The 19,235-nt window shown below is 41.9% G+C and overlaps 2 protein-coding genes across 2 annotated transcripts; both read right to left on the reverse strand.

The window, feature by feature from the left end:
- Positions 1 to 252: 252 nt before the first annotated feature.
- LOC118098914 (sperm-associated antigen 6-like) lies at positions 253 to 4,899 on the reverse strand. Its single transcript, XM_047344622.1, has 11 exons — positions 4,875 to 4,899; positions 4,702 to 4,797; positions 4,456 to 4,622; positions 4,025 to 4,208; positions 3,732 to 3,937; positions 3,228 to 3,401; positions 2,984 to 3,136; positions 2,660 to 2,851; positions 2,030 to 2,146; positions 1,771 to 1,916; positions 253 to 573 (listed from the first exon to the last, which is right to left on the reverse strand). Exons 1-11 carry the CDS (start codon positions 4,897 to 4,899, stop codon positions 510 to 512), a joined length of 1,524 nt encoding a protein of 507 aa, XP_047200578.1. The 3' UTR covers positions 253 to 509.
- An 8,308-nt stretch (positions 4,900 to 13,207) lies between these two features.
- On the reverse strand, positions 13,208 to 19,198 carry LOC118098406 (sperm-associated antigen 6-like). The gene is made up of 11 exons (XM_035142178.2): positions 19,051 to 19,198; positions 18,878 to 18,973; positions 17,755 to 17,921; positions 16,526 to 16,709; positions 16,233 to 16,438; positions 15,346 to 15,519; positions 15,106 to 15,258; positions 14,788 to 14,979; positions 14,227 to 14,343; positions 13,968 to 14,113; positions 13,208 to 13,498 (listed from the first exon to the last, which is right to left on the reverse strand). The coding sequence occupies exons 1-11, from the start codon at positions 19,073 to 19,075 to the stop codon at positions 13,432 to 13,434; spliced, it is 1,527 nt and encodes a 508-aa protein (XP_034998069.2). The 5' UTR covers positions 19,076 to 19,198; the 3' UTR covers positions 13,208 to 13,431.
- Positions 19,199 to 19,235: the final 37 nt, after the last annotated feature.

The following is a 19,235-nucleotide window of genomic DNA, read 5'->3' on the forward strand; positions in this document are numbered from 1 at the left end:
TAAATTACCTCATTTCAAGTCGAATTTGGATGTCGGGTCTTCCGGATACCTGGATGACACCACACGAGCAGTATGGAGGCATGTTATATTGTGGTGGTCACTAGTTACTTCAATTGTATCAGATTCTGCTCTCACCAAGTTTACCCCTGAGACTCCAGAAGCATTTTGTGTCATAATAAGCTTATAGTGATCAAGTAGTCCCCTTACAGTGTTCATTTTGGGTCTTTTTACACATGTTTGGACCATAACAAATTTATTTTTCATTGTTTTTATTGGCTCTGTCATTTCAAACGTATCGACATTTTAACTATCGGGTCAGAGATGTCAGCTGAGTTGGTGTGTGTTTTTTAGAGAGAGAAAAAGAGAAAGAAAGAAGATATCGATTTCACGACAATGGGACAGACAGATAACCCAAAAACATTTGGCCTCCGGCCACTAGCTGTTGCCAGCGTGGAAACTTTAAATTAACTGTGAAGGTTACATCTTTAAATGTGTGTTGAGAAGTGATGTCAGGTGAGCTGGTAGTTCTCCAACTTCTCCAACAAGACCTCTGAGTAGCCAGGGGTGTAGTACCTGAAACAAAACGCACACACTGTTAATACCTTATACTGTGTTGGGAGTAGTTTTTTAAAAAAAAACCATTATCATTGTATTAGTGCTAGATTTGGTTCTTCAATTTGCTTGACCTTATTATATTTGTATCTGCTTATGTTATTATGTGTGCCTATGCATTGGCCATATATTACTATTCTGTAAACTTATTATTTTCCGTATGAAATTTCGTCCTGCTACTCCTCCCACAGTTTTCATCGTACATGCACAAAAAATACATGACGTGCGGTTCGGTCGGGAATGGTGTGCTATCTCTTTTCTAAGACATTCGCCAAACGGTTCGCTCGAAAAACAGTGGGAAAAAAAGTCAAGTCAAGGTCTCTCAGCTACTTTTTGTGTGCCTAAACTTATCTCAAAGTCACAAATGGAGGTTGTCATACATATTTTTTAGATCAAAACGTAGGAAAACTTGTTAGTTCACAGAAGTGTCACTATGAAATCTATCAGAGCTACACTTTTGGCTGTATCCATTTTGTTTTACTTTAGTTCTCCGTTGCCTCTCTCCTTTGGGTCTATTGTTAATATTGAGAGGAAATCTCTGGAAGGAGCAAATCAGTCACACTTTTCTAACTCACTCCCACGGTCCCATTTCTTAACTCTAACAAATAAAAATGATATCTGTGTGTTCGGCAAAGTCTTGGGATTCTCACGGTGTTTTTTTTCACAGATTGGACTTATATTATTTGAATAATCACATGTTGTTCGAGAGCTTTGCTAGAGTGGAGCTTTCTCTTTTCCAGTGTGTTTAGCCAGGAAAGATTCCTTTGATGTCTTAGATGTTGCGATTCAAGCAGCAGCACGTTTTTAGAAGGCGAAGAGGTATTGAGGATGACTACTGAGCGGGCCACATGGCAGTCTGTAGACAGCCATACAAGCCAGTCGGATTTATCATTAGCCTTTGTTACTATTTTTGTTTGTTGTTTTGCTGGCTGTTTGGATTGGCTCCCAAGGGTTTGAATTTGTCTCTCTCTCAACTTGACACAGTCTCTCTCTCTCTCACCAACCTGGATCATATTATAAACATGCAGCTTTTATAAATGTCTCTCTCGAGCCGGCAGCAAGCACTAGGCACACATTCAAACTTTCTCGGCAGGAGGAAGTTTCTAGTTTTAACTATAATTTGAAATTTCTTGTTTGTTATCTTAGCCAAGTGCATACCTGACTATCTCCTCAGGGAAACAGCTGTTGATGGCGTTGATGTACTCCTGCAGAGGAGAGCCCTGCTCAGCATCCATCTCCTGCACCTTCTTCAGACCCCCGCTGGTCACAAACAAACGTCGGGCCTTACTGTCATGAGGCAGCACCTTGGATAAGAGGGAGGTCAGGGTGAATGAACAAGGCTGCATGATCTCAATTACCAAATATTTGGACATTTCTCTATCAAAAAGACAGATTTTTTAGATTCTGGTTGTGATACCTTGCTGAACTGGCACACAACATGTTTGAGGATGTTGCTGGGGGCATCGTAGAGGAGGGGCTCCAGAGCTGGCAGGTAGGTGCACTTCTGCAGGATGCTCTTCAGAGCGTCCTTACTCTGTAAAGACAAGGACACGGGAGAAAAATATGAAACAGAAAAGATAAAAATCTCCTCTTTGCCTCTTTAACAGGAGACTTTAAAATTAGAGTTGGCCTCATCTTCTCCATAAACTACCCAGAAATGAAGCCAAACGCTGCCATTTTGCGCATTTGGAGCAAAGTTATGGAGGTCACGTGCTTGTTCAATCATAATTTTTCACGCTGATTTTTGGAATCAAATAACAAATTAAGACGAACCTTACTGGAAAATTAGCTCTTGAACAAACATCAGTGTGGTAAGAACTCTCTAAAATGACGTGCATGATTTGGTCCATGTCCCATCCACTAACAGGGTTTATGACTTATACTGCAACCAGCATGTGGTGATTAAAAATCTTTGGCTTCACTTTTAGGGAGCTGTCATGTCGTCCATCTTTATACACAGTCTATGGCTGATACCAGTTGTTTGTGCTGATATAGACTATTGATTAATCAAAAGTAAAAACTAGAAATCAAAACCTGCAGTTCTTACTTTGACCTGTAGGTCCTCTGAGCTGCTGGCCTCCATGTAGAGCTGCAGCAGTCTGGGCAGCAGGTTCGCCGTGGCCACAGCCTTCGCATGCTCGGGCGTGTGGTACCCAATCTGGCCGATGGACCAGGCCGTGGCCGCCTTGATGTGATGCTCAGGCTCCTCTGACAGACACAGGGCCAGCTGGTGCACCCCCTACAGGACGGGAGTACTACTTCAGTTTATATACAGTATGACCTAGATGCTACAGGACCTGAGGGAATGCCTCTGGATTTAGTGATGGCTTTAGCTGTCACATGGAGAGAGATAAGGCGAACGTGCACACACCTTGGAGAGAATGACGGCCATGGCGAGGTTCTCACTGTGAGTGGCCACGTATCCCAGCATCATGATCCCCGGCAGCCGCAGGCTTCCTTGGCAGTCACCCAGAGAATCGATGACTGCTGACATGCCACCACAGTTCACAATCACCTGGGACAGCTGGAAACACACAAGCACATGCATGTTACTTTGCTTTCTGCCATCGATGGTTGTCCCAACAAGTGTGTGTGTGTGTGTGTATGTGCTGTACCTCTGGTGAGTGCTTCACCACCTCCCTCATCAGAGTGCTGACGTTCTTCCTCACATACTTGTCTGGATCTCGGAGGCAGATCAGGGCTGCAGGGAAGATCTCAGCCTCGATCACCATCTCTGCCAGGCCGACCGAGTGCTTGCTGATCTGACTGAGGGCTGAGAACACCTGCCTCTGCATGGACACACAAACACCACGTCTGGTTTTTCCCACAGTTCATTCATTCAAACTAAGCTACTGCTTCATGTTGTGCAGCATCTTTGTGGAAACACTTTTTCACCTTCAACGAGCTGCACTTGTATCACACATTTATTCTTAAATGTAGTAAAAATGTCTTGTCTCTCCGCCACGATCACAATGCATGATTGCATACACTATATTGCTCGGTTAGTGACCATTGGTTTTACATTACTTTTCCTCCTCCATGACAAAGAAAAATTACAGCGCTGTATCTTCAAATCAAATACGTTGCAGAAACATTTTCTCTGTTGGGTTGTTCTGTACCTTGAGTTTTGCGTCCGGGTTGAGGATCATCTGCGCCAAGTGCGGCACGGCACCGGTGTCCACCACAGCCTGCGCCAACTCCGGCGTGTGTTTGCAGATGTCGCAGAGGGTGGAGGCTGCGATGCATTTCAGAGCCATCTCTGGTTCCCGGAAACAGAGCATCAGCAGAGGGATGGCACCCGCATCCACCACGGTTTGAGCCAACACTGATGGAGAGAGGAGGGGAACGTGAAAATACAGACATGGGATGGAGAGAGAGAGATGGAGAGGGAATGGAAATCGGTTCTTCTTACACTCATTGTGTTGGGCGACGTTGCACAGAGCCCAGGCTGCAGCCTCCTTCACCGCGGGGTCAAACTCCTCCAGGCAAAGGACCATGGCATCCACACCCCCACAGGCCACCACAGCCTGGGCCAGGCCGGAAGAGTGTTTGGCCACAGCCCGAAGGACAAACGCTGCTGATTTCTTAAAGAACCTCTGCACACACACAACAAACACACACATTGATTTCCTGGTGACTTACACTGACCTTAAGCATATACCTCTTGCCTCATCCTAGCCCTCAACCTAAACTTAAAACATGTCTTCACCTTAAAATTACCTTAAATTCATCACAACATGAGTAATAGCTGGACCCCACACACATATACCCACATCAATTGGTGAACTGCACACACAGTTCATTTGGTTTGAAAACAAACTGTGTGGAGGGATGATTACTTACGTTCTTCGAAGGCAAAGAATGGACAAGATGAAGCAGGATGTCTTCCCTCACCACGACCTCCGCCAGGTCAATGCTGTGGTCGGCCAGGCGGCCCAGAGCCAAGGCTGCAGTCTGCTGGATGCTGGGGACCACGTCCAGTATCAGGGAACGCAGCAAGGACATCGCCCCTGCAGGAGGGGAAACACTGGAGTTGGCAGCTGAAGCAAAGTAAACACTTTTTTTACCATTATTATCTTTGATTCTTACCAGCACTCTGCAGGGTCTCTATGTTTTGGGGTCTAGATGCCCTATCTGCAATCATCTGCACAAACTGCAACCTCGACCTCTGATACTGCTCGAACCCTGCAAAGCACAAACATGACAGTGTGTCACCTACTGCATGTCTCCGTCTATGAGTGAAAACAGCTCCTGAGGCTCACCTCGAATGGTCTCTCGCTGACTCATTGTTACTCAGATGAAACTTTTAAAAACGACAAAACAGATAACGCTTTTAAACCGCAGGGTTCAGAGCAGTGTTTTCTATGCGTCTACAGCTGCTTTTATCTAAATCAAACTGACTTGGTTGAGCACTTCTTCTTAGTTCGGTTTATTGGCGGGTGGCGAATCAATTGTGTTGTACTGCTTTAATAGGATTTAAAGTAAAAGATATTAAAGCAATAACAATAATAGTCCTCAAAGGATTGCTTTACACTCAAGACATTTTTCTACTCAGGCTGACATCAAAGGATGTGTGGGGTATGACTTCATCCACTCCCGCTGACATTAAAGGATTGTACATTTTTCACCATTTTTTTTGCAATTTTCGAGCAAACCTGGCAAATCTTTGAGAAAAGTCAGAGCACACCATTCCCAACCAACCCAAACGTTTTGTTGTATTGTTTGTACATGTGTGAGCAATAGTGCAGGATTAGTAGCATCCAAATTATTCATATGGAGGAAGAATAATAATATGTATGGTGGATAGTAAGTAATATGTTTGCCCATCAGGCATAGCATGAATAGCAGGTAAGACATATAATTGGATCAGAGACAGCTTTATCAGGAAGGTACAATGCCTATAAAAAGTATTCACCCCCCTTGGATGTTTCACCCTTTTGTTCCTTTTATACATGAAATCATGGTCAATATAATTTGGCTTTTTTGACAAGAATTTGCAAAAAAAAGCTTCTTTCATGTCAAAATGAAAACAGATTTTTACAAACTAATGTCAATTAATTAAAAATATATAGTGTAAAATAAGTGTTTGCATAAATATTCACCCCCTTTAAAGTGACTGACCTAATTCAACAGAGGTCCAGCTAGTTGATGCCAGCAGTGTCACAATTAGTGAAATGGAGATGACCTGAGTGCAGTTGATGTGTGTCAAGTGATTGTAGTATAAAAACACCTGTGTCTGGGAGGTCCAGTCTCTGGTTCATCAGGATTCCTGCTACAATTGCAACATGAAGACAAAAGAACACTCCAAGCAACTCAGAGAAAGGATCATTGAAAAGTATAAGTCAGGAGATGGCTACAAAAAGATTTCCAACTCACTGGACATCCCACAGAGTTCAGTTAAATCCATCAGTAAGAAATGGAAGGAGTATGGCACTTGTTTAAATCTGCCTAGAGCTGGCCGTCCTCACAAACTGAGTGACCGGGCAAGAAGAAGACTGGTGAGGGAGGCCACCAAGACACCTACGACCACTCTGAAGGAGTTAAAAGCTTCAGTGGCTCAGATGGGAGAGACTGTACATACAACAACTGTTGCCCGGGTTCTTCACCAGTCGAAGCTATATGGGAGAGTGGCAAAGAGAAAGCCACTGTTGAAAAAAGCTCATGCCCAAAGGCATGTGGGAGACTCCAAGGTCAATTGGAAGAAGGTTCTTTGGTCTGATGAGACAAAAATTTAGCTTTTTGGCCATCAGACTAGACGCTATGTTTGGCGAACACCAAACACTGCACATCACCACAAACACACCATCTCCACCGTGAAGCATGGTGATGGCAGCATCATGCTCTGGGGATGCTTCTCAGCAGCAGGCCCTGGAAGCCTTGTAAAGGTAGAGGGGAACATGAATGCAGAAAAATATCGCCAAATCCTGGAGGATAATCTGACTCAGTCTGCAAGAGAACTACGACTTGGGAGAAGATTTATTTTCCAGCAAGACAACGACCCCAAGCATACAGCAAAAGCTACACAGAAATGGTTCAAAGACAACAAGGTGAATGTTCTGGAGTGGCCAAGTCAAAGCCCAGATCTCAATCCAATCGAGAATTTGTGGCTGGACTTGAAAAGAGCTGTTCACGCCCGATCCCCGAGCAACCTGACAGAGCTTGAGCTGTTTTGCAAGGAAGAATGGAGAAAAATTACAGTGTCCAGATGTGCCAGCCTGATTGAGACATATCCACACAGACTCAGTGCTGTGATTGCAGCCAAAGGTGCATCTACCAAATACTGACCTGAAGGGGGTGAATATTTATGCAATCATTAGGGCCCGAGCACCGACAGTGGGAGGCCCTATTGTATTTCGAAGGATGTGTATTTCCCTTTTGGGGCTTTTTCAGGGCCTAGACATGCTCAAATTGTTACCAAAGTTTGCAGGGAATTCAAAACCCCAAAAAGTAATTGTATGCTGGAGTAATTTGAAATGGGCGTGGAAAAATGGCTCAACAGCGCCATCTAAGGAAAAGCCCCTCAGTTAGCTTTCACCGATCTTCACAAAAATCGTAGCCCAGGTGTATCGTGACCAGACAAACAAAAAAGTCAGAGGTGCAATTGGAAAAAAGCAACAGGAAGCCCGCCATTTTGACTTTAGTGGCCATATTGGCCATTTTCCACATTTTTACTTTGATGTACTTGTCCCAGGGCTTTCATCAGATCAACTTCATATGGAGATGCGTGTCATCACAACAAGATGGAGATGAAAACTACCTCAAAGATCGATTTTCGTCAAACGGTGTGACCGTGGTGCTCAAAGTTTGATTACACGCCATCAAAACACGAGTTCTGTATCTTGACATACTGGTCCAATCGAGTCCAAACTAGACATGCTGATGTCAGTCATTGCAGAAACAGTCATAGAATCACTTATTTCAGGAAACAATAGTTTATTTATAACTCCTCTGTGCATTGTTCCATCAGCATCAAACCTCATTACACATTCACAGTCACCCTGATCAGATCCATGTGTCAATATTGACTCGTTAGCCCTGCTGGCTACAGGAAGTTTTATACTTTAATGCACTCTCTGGCTGCTTTAGTTTGTCAATTACATTTCTAACTTTCTCAAATTTTTTGGGATGGATTTTATTTAATTATAAACTGATACTTTTAGTTACTTTGGTACTTTTAGTTACTTTGGTACTTTTAGTTACTTTGGTACTTTTAGTTACTTTGGTACTTTTGTTTCTTTTTAGTTACTTTGGTACTTTTAGTTACTTTGGTACTTTTAGTTACTTTTAGTTACTTTGGTACTTTTAGTTACTTTTTAGTTACTTTGGTACTTTTAGTTACTTTTTAGTTACTTTTGTACATTTAGTTACTTTTTAGTTACTTTTGTACTTTTAGTTACTTTTTAGTTACTTAGTGCATTTTTAGTTACTTTTTAGTTACTTTTGTACTTTTAGTTACTTTGGTACTTTTAGTTACTTTTTAGTTACTATTTTTGAATTATCTGTTAGTTACTTTAGTTACTTTAGTTACTTTTTAGTTACTTTTTAGTTACTTTTGTACATTTAGTTACTTTGGTACTTTTAGTTACTTTTAGTTACTTTGGTACTTTTAGTTACTTTGGTACTTTTAGTTACTTTTTAGTTACTTTTGTACTTTTAGTTACTTTGGTACTTTTAGTTTTACTTTTAGTTACTTTTGTATTTTTAGTTACTTTTGTACTTTAATTTTTTTAATTTAAAAAAAAATAAATAAATAAAATCTGTCCGTCTGTCCGTCCAAAAAAAAAAAAAATACGGACAGACAGACGGATGAAAAAAAATTTAAAAAATAAAATCTGTCCGTCTGTCCATCCCCAAAAAAAATACAAATACAGACGGACGAAAATAAATTAAAAAAATAAAATCTGTCCGTCCCAAAAAAAAAAAAAATACGGACAGACAGACCGAAAAAATCCGTCCGTCCGTCCCAAAAAAAATAAAAAATACGGACAGACAGACGGACGAAAAAACATTTAAAAAATAAAATCCGTCCGTCTGTCCGTATTATTATTTTTATTTTTGGACGGACAGACGGACGGATTTAAATGGTTAAAAAAATAAATTTTAATTTAATTTAATTTAATTGTTTTCGTCCGGACAGACAGACGGACGCTCCATATATTAATATTAGTGCAGGGTCATAGCGCCACCTACTGATCAGTGTGATAATTATGTAATAACATTGTCCAATTGACACAAAATTGCTCACGCTACATCAGAGCTCCTACTTGAACAGATCTATTAGTCTGGCAACAGGAAGTAAGCTTTGTTTTACAACTATGTAATTCTCACCGTGTGATCTGCAATTGATTGCGTGGACTGTAATGCGCAATTAGTAGACAAGGAATCATCGCGTGACAGACGCAGGAAGTGAAGCGTTTATCCTTCCCGCAGTGTGCAAAACACATGCAACGCAGAGCCGTGTGCCCGGTCGCCGATCGCTCTCGCCACCAACCGCAACAGGTCCCGAGTTGCACGTGCTCGGGCCCGTTCAGTGCTACAACGTAGCCCTAGTTTACTTTACCTTATATATTTTTAATTAATTGACATTAGTTTGTAAAAATCTGTTTTCACTTTGATATTAAAGAGTTTTTTTTTGCAAATTCTTGTCAAAAAAGCCAAATTATATTGACCATGATTTCATGTATAAAAGCAACAAAAGGGTGAAACATCCAAGGGGGGTGAATACTTTTTGTAGGCATTGTATATGGTGGAAAATGGTACTCCTCAGGGCAGTGTCTTTAGTCCAATATTGTTTTCCATTAAGATTATTGATGTTTTCTTTCAAATTCTTCCTGCTGCTCTCGCTCCTCTTGTCTCACTGCCACGACCACAATGAGTGCACTTTATAGGGAATAAAAAAGTCACTAAACATTTGGACACCACTACAAAATTGCAAACTCATTATATAGTGCACTATAGTGATTTCAGACAGAGAGGTCAAAGGTCAGGTTTGGTGACAGAGTCAGAGGTGGTAGGGAATGTGTGTGTTTTGCTCAAAGACACTTCAACACATGGATATGAAGCTGTGTCGTCTTGTTAAAGGCCAGCTCCCCCACAGATATAGTTAATTTAGTCCATATACACTGGTCAACAATAATTAAGGGAACACTTAATCGTCACATGTCAGTCAAAACTTCAGGGATATCAATCTGTTCATTTAGGAAGCACACGTGTTTGTGAATCAATTTCACTTGCTTTGGTGCAAATGAAAGTGAAAACAGGTGCAATGGAGATGAGACAACCCCCAAAAAGGGAATGATTTCTCATGTGGTGACGATTGCTCTCTCCTTATCCTTCCTGACTGATTCTTCTCCAGTTTTGTGTTCTGCTAGAGTCTTTGTCACTACTGGTAGCATGAGGCGGTACCTGCGGCCCAATCAGGTTGCACAGATAGTCCAGCTTCTTCAAGATGGCACATCCATACATGGGTTACAAGAACATTTGCTGTGTCTCCCAGCACAGACTGAAGAGCATGGAGGAGATACCAGGAGACCGGCCGTTACACGAGGAGAGCTGGACGGGGCCGTAGAAGGGCCACACCCCAGCAGCAGGACCGGTATCTGCTCCTTTGTGTGAGGAGGAACAGGAGGAGCACTGCCAGAGCCCAACAAAATGACCTCCAGCAGGCTACTGGTGTGCATGTTCTGACCAAACTGTCAGAAACAAAACTGAATAATTGGTTATCAAGATCCGAGGTGAGATTTAAGTGAAGTGAAGTTCATACGTCAATTTAATGACAGGTCCAAAGCTGTGTGTTCCAGCAATTTCATATGAAACGTTCATATACATCTATATAGATAGATAGATAGATAGACAGATAGATAGATAGAAAGATATTTAATTCAGTGAAGAAGAAAAATAAATCTCACCTGTGATATTGAAAGACGTTATGTGTCTGTCTGCTCTGGTTCGCAGGGCTCCCACTGCCCCCTGGCGGCAGTGGCCTCACGTTGTCGCCACGCAGCCGTGTGTGTGTGTGAGTGAAATCTTATGTTATCATCTTAAAGGCCTTTTTGATAATTTTTTAGAAATGTTAAGTGTTACAAGAATATATTTTATTTGATCTTTTATTGTGTCATACAACATAAATAGAGGTTTTAATATTTAACGTATAAATGTATTTTATCATTCATTTAACCTTGTACACACACACACACGTGTTGTGCACTGAAGCAGCCACAGATTGTTGTGAAGGTGAAACCCGATCAGATTTAATTATTTATTCTTATTTGTTGATTTCTGCATTTCATTTTACCTGCGTCTCTGTGCGTAACCCGGATCCCCGCTTGTTGTCAGGGGAGATGATCAGCTGATCTCTCATCCTGAGTCAGTGGTCGATGTTTCTGTGCTCCGTCACTATAAATGGGCTGTTTTCTTGTTTTAATGTTCATGGGTCGTGTCATAAAGGAAAACAAGGAACGAGGGAACACAATCAACTCCGATTGGAGCAAACGTAGAAAACAGAGCAGTGCATGCTGGGAGAGTGTTGATCTTTTATTTTGTGTGGGGTTTTATTCTAAATAAACACTCTGGATTTCACATAACAAAGACAAAGCCAGACTTTAACTCATGCAAGTTAAAGACAATTATAATCCAAACTCCAAAAATCCTTGTTGATTCAAAATATTATATATATGTTTTTATTTTAATGTACAGAAATTGGTGAATTTGCATGAAGCCAAAACACAAGAGACAAGGAAGTCTCCTCCTGCAGAAAGTTCTTTGACCTCACAACAGCCCTGAGACCTTTACATCTAAAGGACAATGTGTGTGTGTGGGTGTGTGTATTGCTGTCTGACAGTGGTTGGTGAGAGTTCCCTTTCAGTGGCTGAAAGGCCAAAAATGATGTTGTATGTTTTATTGTTCTTCACATTAAATGAAGATAATAAAACACTCCATTCCATAAATTTTCACTCAAACCAATTGAGTCAAATCACTTGATCTGCTTAACTCAAAATCTACCTCTCATGTTTACTCCCTCTTTACACTTTACACTATGCAGTCTCATATTTATTCCTTATGGGTTTTTTTGTAATTTATATTTTTTTACACAAAGTACTTGCTAAGACAGAGGGAAAAGAAAAATACTTTCACATGAGTCAGGCATGAACAGTTGTAGGAAAAGAGCTTTGCAGGGTTTATTTGCCTCTAATCTTTATTTTTATTTTCATTTTTGCAGAGAAAACCGGATTCATTTCTGATGTGATTATTGACTTCGTTTTCAGTCTCGTACAATCATGTAATTCATCCGTTGCTGAAAGATGACAGTATATAACACCCTGTAGGCCATGGTGTTAATTTATTACAAGTAATTAGATTTAAATAAGAGGTGATGTTTTTTTATTTTTGTTTTCATGATTAGATGAGTAGATTTATAGATACACACTAAGTTTATTTTTTGCAGTGATAAACGAGCCTTCGATAAACCTGCCTTAAATTGCGCACATTCAATGTGTTTGGATTCTTCCCAAAAAGTGTCATCGTCATTAATTATAAATGTCTAATTTAAAGAATGTTAGCTGTTTTGAATATTTCGATTTTAATGGGACGTTCACACCTCGAGGCAATATCAACAAATGAGAATAAAATATTAAATCGGACAGAAGAATCTCGTGGCTTCATTAGGTTATACAGAAGATATATGTAGTTTATAGATTAACAAGCAATCTAATTATGATGCTTTGTTTATATTTAAAATATAAAATGTGGCCTCTACAGTTTGGTTGATTGTATGACACAATAAAAGATGAAATATCTATAGCTATATATTTACGTTTATATAGTCCAGACCTATAGAGATCTGTGGTTCATATGTAGAACAGGAGGAAAAACTACCTCACTTCTCTGGAAATTTGTCAAATTTGCCGAAACACGATCACGCACGCGAGCACGCAGTTTTTGGGGCATTTTTTGCCAACAGCTGCGCGCTCACGTCTCCGCTGCGGTGCGAGCAGGGTGAGGGGCGACGGGGCAATGTGCACGAGCAGCAGAGACAACAAACAAAGAGCGGATCGAGCCGTGCGCTGCAGCTGCTGCGCGCACACATAAATATACATACATATGCATAGCTGAACTGCAGTGATAGACCACAGCCGCCAGGGGACAGTGTGAACCATACAAAGAGCAGCAGAGACCTTCACTTAACAGGGGAGATACGTTTTTTCTTCTACTCTGAATTATTTATGTGTATTTTTATATTTATATATATATATATATTTATTTATAGATATATATTTATGTGTTTTATATGAAATGGCTGGAAAACATCTGTGGGCCTGTGATGAAGATATGATGTATGAGCTGTATATGGAGTACGAGGGCAAAGCTGGAGGCAAAGGAGCCGCAGGTTCAAATCCATTGTCATTAGGCATCCAGCCTGTTGAAGTGTCTTTAAGCAACACACTAATTTCCTATCACCTCCAGGGCTGCAGCTCTGTCACTGAATATGACCTTTGACCTCTGTAGAGATTAGTTCCGGACAGACTCTCTTGAAATGTCACACTGGTTGTGAAAAGCGTTGTTAAAAGAGACATTTAATCAGGATGCTGCTGCGCTTTATTTCAATTTATATTTCAACAATAAAAGATATAGAAACTGTTTACATCCTCTGTTGCAGTTTTTGCCTTATTTCAGTATATAAGGTAAATAACTAAAACATTTCACCCACCCCTCCATCGGCATAGTGTTGAGTAGATAATGAGTGAATTTTCATGTTTGGGTGAACTATCCCTTTAAAGTATATCAAGGCTACATCTTTAAATAACAAGATGTGTGTTGGGATCACAAGGCCGGCTGGTAGTTGTCTAACCTCTCCAACAAGACCTCTGAGTAGCCAGGGGAGTAGTACCTGAAATGAAACACACACACATTTTTAACTATAATTTCATCTATTATTTGAATTTTTCTCGTTCATTGTCTTCATCGAGGAGGTTATGTTGCAAAACATACTGAGCTGAATTCCATGAAACTTGGTGAAGGGATCAGACATGGGCCAAGACAAAGTTTCATTCAATTTTGATGCAGATCCATTAAATTCTTTGCGCACTTTTGTTAACATTGAGCATTTTTTGACATTTTTACAAATTTTCCAGGAAATAAGGTTAAATAACGTAATAAAATGTGAGGCAAAGGATGAGCTGTAGCAGATAGTGGAAGATAAGATCATGTTGACACAGCAGAGTCAGACCACAGCTCTGAAAAGACTGTGTGTGATCTGATGAGTCAGTCCTAGATTACTGTTTACATCGCTCCCTGTTCCACACACACACTCACAGAGCTTAGATGTTGATGAAGTGTCTTAGCGTTCTTGTGCGTACCTGACTATCTCCTCAGGGAAACAGCTATTGATGGCGTTGATGTACTCCTGCAGAGGAGAGCCCTGCTCAGCATCGATCTCCTGCACCTTCTTCAGACCCCCGCTGGTCACAAACAAACGTCGGGCCTTACTGTCATGAGGCAGCACCTTGGATAAGAGGGAGGTCAGGGTGAATGAACAAGGCTTCATGATCTCAATCACCAAATATTTGGACATTTCTCTATCAAAAAGACAGATTTTTTAGATTCTGGTTGTGATACCTTGCTGAACTGGCACACAACATGTTTGAGGATGTTGCTGGGGGCATCGTAGAGGAGGGGCTCCAGAGCTGGCAGGTAGGTGCACTTCTGCAAGATGCTCTTCAGAGCCTTCTTACTCTGTGAAGACAAGGACATGGGAGAAAAATATGAAACAACAGAAACGATAAAAATCTCCAGGAGAGACAGGAGACTTTAAAATTAGAGTTGGACTCATCTTCTCCATAAACTGAATAAAGATGGACGACACGGCTCCACTTGCTACAACTACCCAGGAATGAAGCCTAACGCTGCCATTGACATCAGTGTGGTAAGAACTCTCTGAAATGACATTTTAATTACTTTGACGTGTATGATTTGGTCCATTTCCCATCCATTAGGGTTTATGACTTACACTGCAGCCAGCCACCAGGTGGCGATTGAGACTCTTTGGCTTCACTTTTAGGGAGCTGTCATGTCTGTTTATACACAGTCTATGGCTGATACCAGTTATTTGTGCTGATTAAACTTTTAAATAGACTATTGATTAATCAAAAATAAGAACTAGAAACCTGCAGTTCTTACTTTGACCTGTAGGTCCTCTGAGCTGCTGGCCTCCATGTAGAGCTGCAGCAGTCTGGGCAGCAGGTTCGCCGTGGCCACAGCCTTCGCATGCTCGGGCGTGTGGTACCCAATCTGGCCGATGGACCAGGCCGTGGCCGCCTTGATGTGATGCTCAGGCTCCTCAGACAGACACAGGGCCAGCTGGTGCACCCCCTACAGGACGGGAGGACTACTTCAGTTTATATATAGCCTAGATGCTACAGGACCTGAGGGAATGCCTCTGGATTTAGGGATGGCTTTAGCTGTCACATGGAGAGAGATAGGCGAACGTGCACACACCTTGGAGAGAATGACGGCCATGGCGAGGTTCTCACTGTGAGTGGCCACGTATCCCAGCATCATGATCCCCGGCAGCCGCAGGCTTCCTTGGCAGTCACCCAGAGAATCGATGACTGCTGACATGCCACCACAGTTCACAATCACCTGGGACAGCTGGAAACACACAAGCACATGCATGTTACTTTGTTTACTGCCATTGATGGTTGTCCCAACAAGTGTGTGTGTGTGTATGTGCTGTACCTCTGGTGAGTGCTTCACCACCTCCCTCATCAGAGTGCTGACGTTCTTCCTCACATACTCGTCTGGATCTCGGAGGCAGGCCAGGGCTGCAGGGAAGATCTCGGCCTCGATCACCATCTCTGCCAGGCCGACCGAGTGCTTGCTGATCTGACTGAGGGCTGAGAACACCTGCCTCTGCATGGACACACACACACACCACGTCTGGTTATTCCCACAGTTCATTCACATATTCACATAATTCTTTGAATTTCAAAATGTTTTTTTCAAGAGTATAGTTGCAACTTTTATGTTCATATTTCAACACATTTTAGAGTTTTGCCCGTCTGATAGAAACACAACATGTTTATGATTGTGTAACTTGTTACTCTGGTCCATCTTTTTAGAAAAATGTAAAGAAATTATTTCCTGGTCAGATAATTAATGGTCACCTCTGGATTTATTATTTATGTTGGACAAACCACGTTGATAAATTTACAAATCACTGTGTATTGAATAGAAATCAGAAAAGGGAATGAAAAGGAAAAATAGATGGGGAAATAAAAAAGATAATAATGCCATATAAATGTGAGATAGAGCCCAAAACAAATCCTAAAGGAAAATATGCATGCTGTATATTTATGCATAAAATAAAATTTAAGATATTAAAGACAGGGATTTTCAAAAAAACTTTTTTATTATTTAAAAAAGCCTGAAAGTTCAATAACCAAAATAACAGAAGGCACTGAGATTATATGCCTTAGTCATAAATTATGTTACCACTGGCCTTACAAGAAGGCGTTTTTAAAGAAAAGAACATGAAAATCAAAGAAAAAAGGCTGACGATGTTTAATCTGTATAAGACTGTTGTTAATGAACACGAGCTAAATCTAATCCAAACTGTTCTGTACCTTGAGTTTTGCGTCCGGGTTGAGGATCATCTGCGCCAAGTGCGCCACGGCCCCGGTGTCCAGCACAGCCTGCGCCAGCTCCGGCGAGTGTTTGCAGATGTCGCTGAGGGTGGAGGCCGCGATGCGTTTCAGAGCCATCTCTGGTTCCCGGAGACAGAGCATGAGCAGAGGGACGGCACCCGCATCCACCACGGACTGAGCCAACACTAACGGAGAGAGGAGGGGAACGTGAAATTACAGACACGGGATGGCGAGAGAGAGATGGAGAGGGAATGGAAATCGGTTCTTCTTACGCTCATTGTGTCGGGCGACGTTGCCCAGAGCCCAGGCTGCGGCCTCCTTCACCCCGGGGTCAAAATCCTCCAGGCAGAGGACCAGAGCGTCCACACCCCCACAGGCCACCACAGCCTGGGCCAGGTCGGGGGAGTGTTTGGCCACAGCCCGAAGGACAAACGATGCTGCTTTCTTATAGAACCTCTGCACACGAAAACACACAGTCGTGTCTCCATGACTTTACATGGATTTCCTGCAGACTTCCTGTAACCCCATAGTCATAACCCTAATTTAACTGGAAGCTTTATTTAAACCTAACCATAAAACATGTGACTGTGTTAACAGCTTTAGGTCCCCACAACATGAGTAATATCTGGAACAAACACACAGATACACACAACACCTGTTGACCCCTGCACACACACACACACTGGCTTGATGACAAAATGAGGATTTTAGACTTTTATTTTAAAATACAGGACAGATATACTCTAATGAAAACCCTCTTTTGTAAAACCTGAAATTAAATTCATTTCTTTTTATTTATGTTCTTTGAATGAATCAATTATTTATTCACTCACTAATAATTTGTCATTTTAGACTTTTTGACACTGTTATTTTCTTAAATGTATCTCTTATTGTTCAGGGTCTCACAGACACCATATAATAAAGTGGTAATTGCATTTAAATATATATATTTTTTAAACTTTTACTTTTGTTAATACACCAAATTGGAAAGTTGTTTACATTCTTATATACATTCTTACATACTTATAAGTGTTGATGTAGCCTCTAAAGTGTCCCGCGGAACCTTGAAGACAAACTATTTTCATGTTTTCATATCAGTTGCAATGGAGTAAAATAAAATTCTGCAGCAAACAATGACTCCTTGTCAGATTTTAACATTTTTATGTGACACTGCAAAGACTGAAACCATGTGTCCCTCTACCCTGAGCCTCTGAGTGGACTGAGAGCGAGACAGAGAGGAAACAAAGGCCTGCATGGTTGCTCTCATGCTAAAAGGGGGCTCTTGGGTTTTGAAGTAGCCCCCAAGCTTTCTGCCAAGTGAACCCACAAAAATTACACTCACACTCAGCAGGCCGACCCTGCAGCTCCCACAGGGGCTGACCTCCTCTGTCTCTCCTCCCTCTCTAACAGCAGCCTCTCCAGGGTGGAGACAACCTGCCTCTATGCTCCAGGAGCAACAAATAAAGCAGTGTAGTGCGGAAGGGTGATTAGAAATACTGACGTTCTGAGAGACCAGGGAGTGAACCAGCTGGGGCAGGATGTCTTCCCTCACTACGGCCTCCGCCAGGTCATCGCTGTGGTCGGCCAGGCGGCCCAGAGCCAAGGCTGCGGTCTGCTGGATGCTGGGGACCACGTCCAGTATCAGGGGACGCAGCATGGACATCACCCCTGCAGGAGGGGAAACACTGGAGTTGGCAGCTGAAGCAAAGTCTTTTTATTTACCATGATTATCTGTGTTTCTTTTTTTTTTTATACTTTATTTACAATTTTCAGTTTTAAGTTTAGACAGGACATACAATACAAAGAAAATTTTACTTGGACAAAAGCAAACCAAACCAACATGCTGCCAGACAGTTTACTAGATTACATATATGGTCTTTGAGAAATGTTCTCGCAATAGAGTTATCTCGGAGATAAGGCCAAGTAACATGGACAAGTGAACAGAGTAATATACTGAATCCCCTGGTGAAGCCAGGTAGGTCAGAGTCCCTGTGGAAGTAAAGAGATATTGCACTGTGCCAAAGCAGGCCCCTCAGGTCACTCTTTTCTGTGTGTTGCCTTTGTGGAGACGCAGATTTTCCATTTGTATAACAGACAACATCTCCTTGAGCCAGTGTGGAAAGCAGCATGGAGAAGTAGACTTTCCTAGGTGCAGGGCAAGTTGTGTCTCATAAGTAAGCTTAAGAATGGCCAGGTTGTGGTTTGGCTGAATGTACAAAGGTTATACAGAGTAGGGCAAAACCAAAAAAGCTGCGCCAGTGATCCCTCAGCAGAGAAGAGACTGATGGGAAAACACGGTTCAGTTTTGTTTTTGAGTAGTGCAATATATGCACTTACCAGGCTTGGCTAGTCTTACCATTTTGACTGCGTTTTCTCGTCCTATCATGGACTCGATATTCTCTTTGAGTTATTCTATTGATTCTGTAAAGTTAAATTTACAAAGATGTTTTTCTCTGACGGGCGAATGGAATAAACTTGACTGGCAGATCCAAATGGCACAGAATAGCGTTGAGCAATTGGGTGGGCATTGCCAAACCCTGCCCACTTCTAGATCCGAGCCGGTTCCCCAAATGAATCAGATTTACCCTCATCCACATCTGTGCCCCATTATCTGTGTTTCTTACCAGCACTCTGCAGGGTCTCTATGTTTTGGGGTCTCGCTGCCATATCTGCAACCGTCTGCACAAACTGCATCCTGGACCTCTGATACTGCTCGAAAACTGCAAAGCACAAACATGACAGTGGGTCCCCTGCTGCATGTCTCCGTCCATGAGTGAAAACAGCTCCTGACACTCACCTTGAATGATCTGTCGCTGAGTCATCTTTGTCGGATGAAAAATACGTTCTATCAACTTAAAAACAGAAAACGCTTATTTTTATCACGGGGTTCAGTTTTTTCTGAACCGTTTTCTCTGCGGCCGTCTCTCTTTGTTGTTAGGTGTTGCCGTGGCAACAGGACAGGAAGCAGGATGTTCTGGAGTT

This window comes from Hippoglossus stenolepis, chromosome 19, assembly GCF_022539355.2.
Source record: "Hippoglossus stenolepis isolate QCI-W04-F060 chromosome 19, HSTE1.2, whole genome shotgun sequence".
Classification (NCBI taxonomy): domain Eukaryota; kingdom Metazoa; phylum Chordata; class Actinopteri; order Pleuronectiformes; family Pleuronectidae; genus Hippoglossus; species Hippoglossus stenolepis.

What these genes read in the sequence shown, in the direction of transcription:
- LOC118098914 (XM_047344622.1), bottom strand. Translation starts at nt 4,899, where the DNA reads ATGAGTCAGCGAGAGACCATTCGAG. An exon ending in TGGCCGTCATTCTCTCCAAG is followed by an intron (nt 2,852 to 2,983) that starts GTGTGTGCACGT and finishes CCCGTCCTGTAG; the next exon opens with GGGGTGCACCAGCTGGCCCT. An exon ending in CAGAGGACCTACAGGTCAAA is followed by an intron (nt 2,147 to 2,659) that starts GTAAGAACTGCA and finishes TTGTCTTTACAG; the next exon opens with AGTAAGGACGCTCTGAAGAG.
- LOC118098406 (XM_035142178.2), bottom strand. Translation starts at nt 19,075, where the DNA reads ATGACTCAGCGACAGATCATTCAAG. An exon ending in TCAGCGACAGATCATTCAAG is followed by an intron (nt 18,974 to 19,050) that starts GTGAGTGTCAGG and finishes TGTGCTTTGCAG; the next exon opens with TTTTCGAGCAGTATCAGAGG. An exon ending in CGTCGCCCGACACAATGAGC is followed by an intron (nt 16,439 to 16,525) that starts GTAAGAAGAACC and finishes TCTCTCCGTTAG; the next exon opens with TGTTGGCTCAGTCCGTGGTG.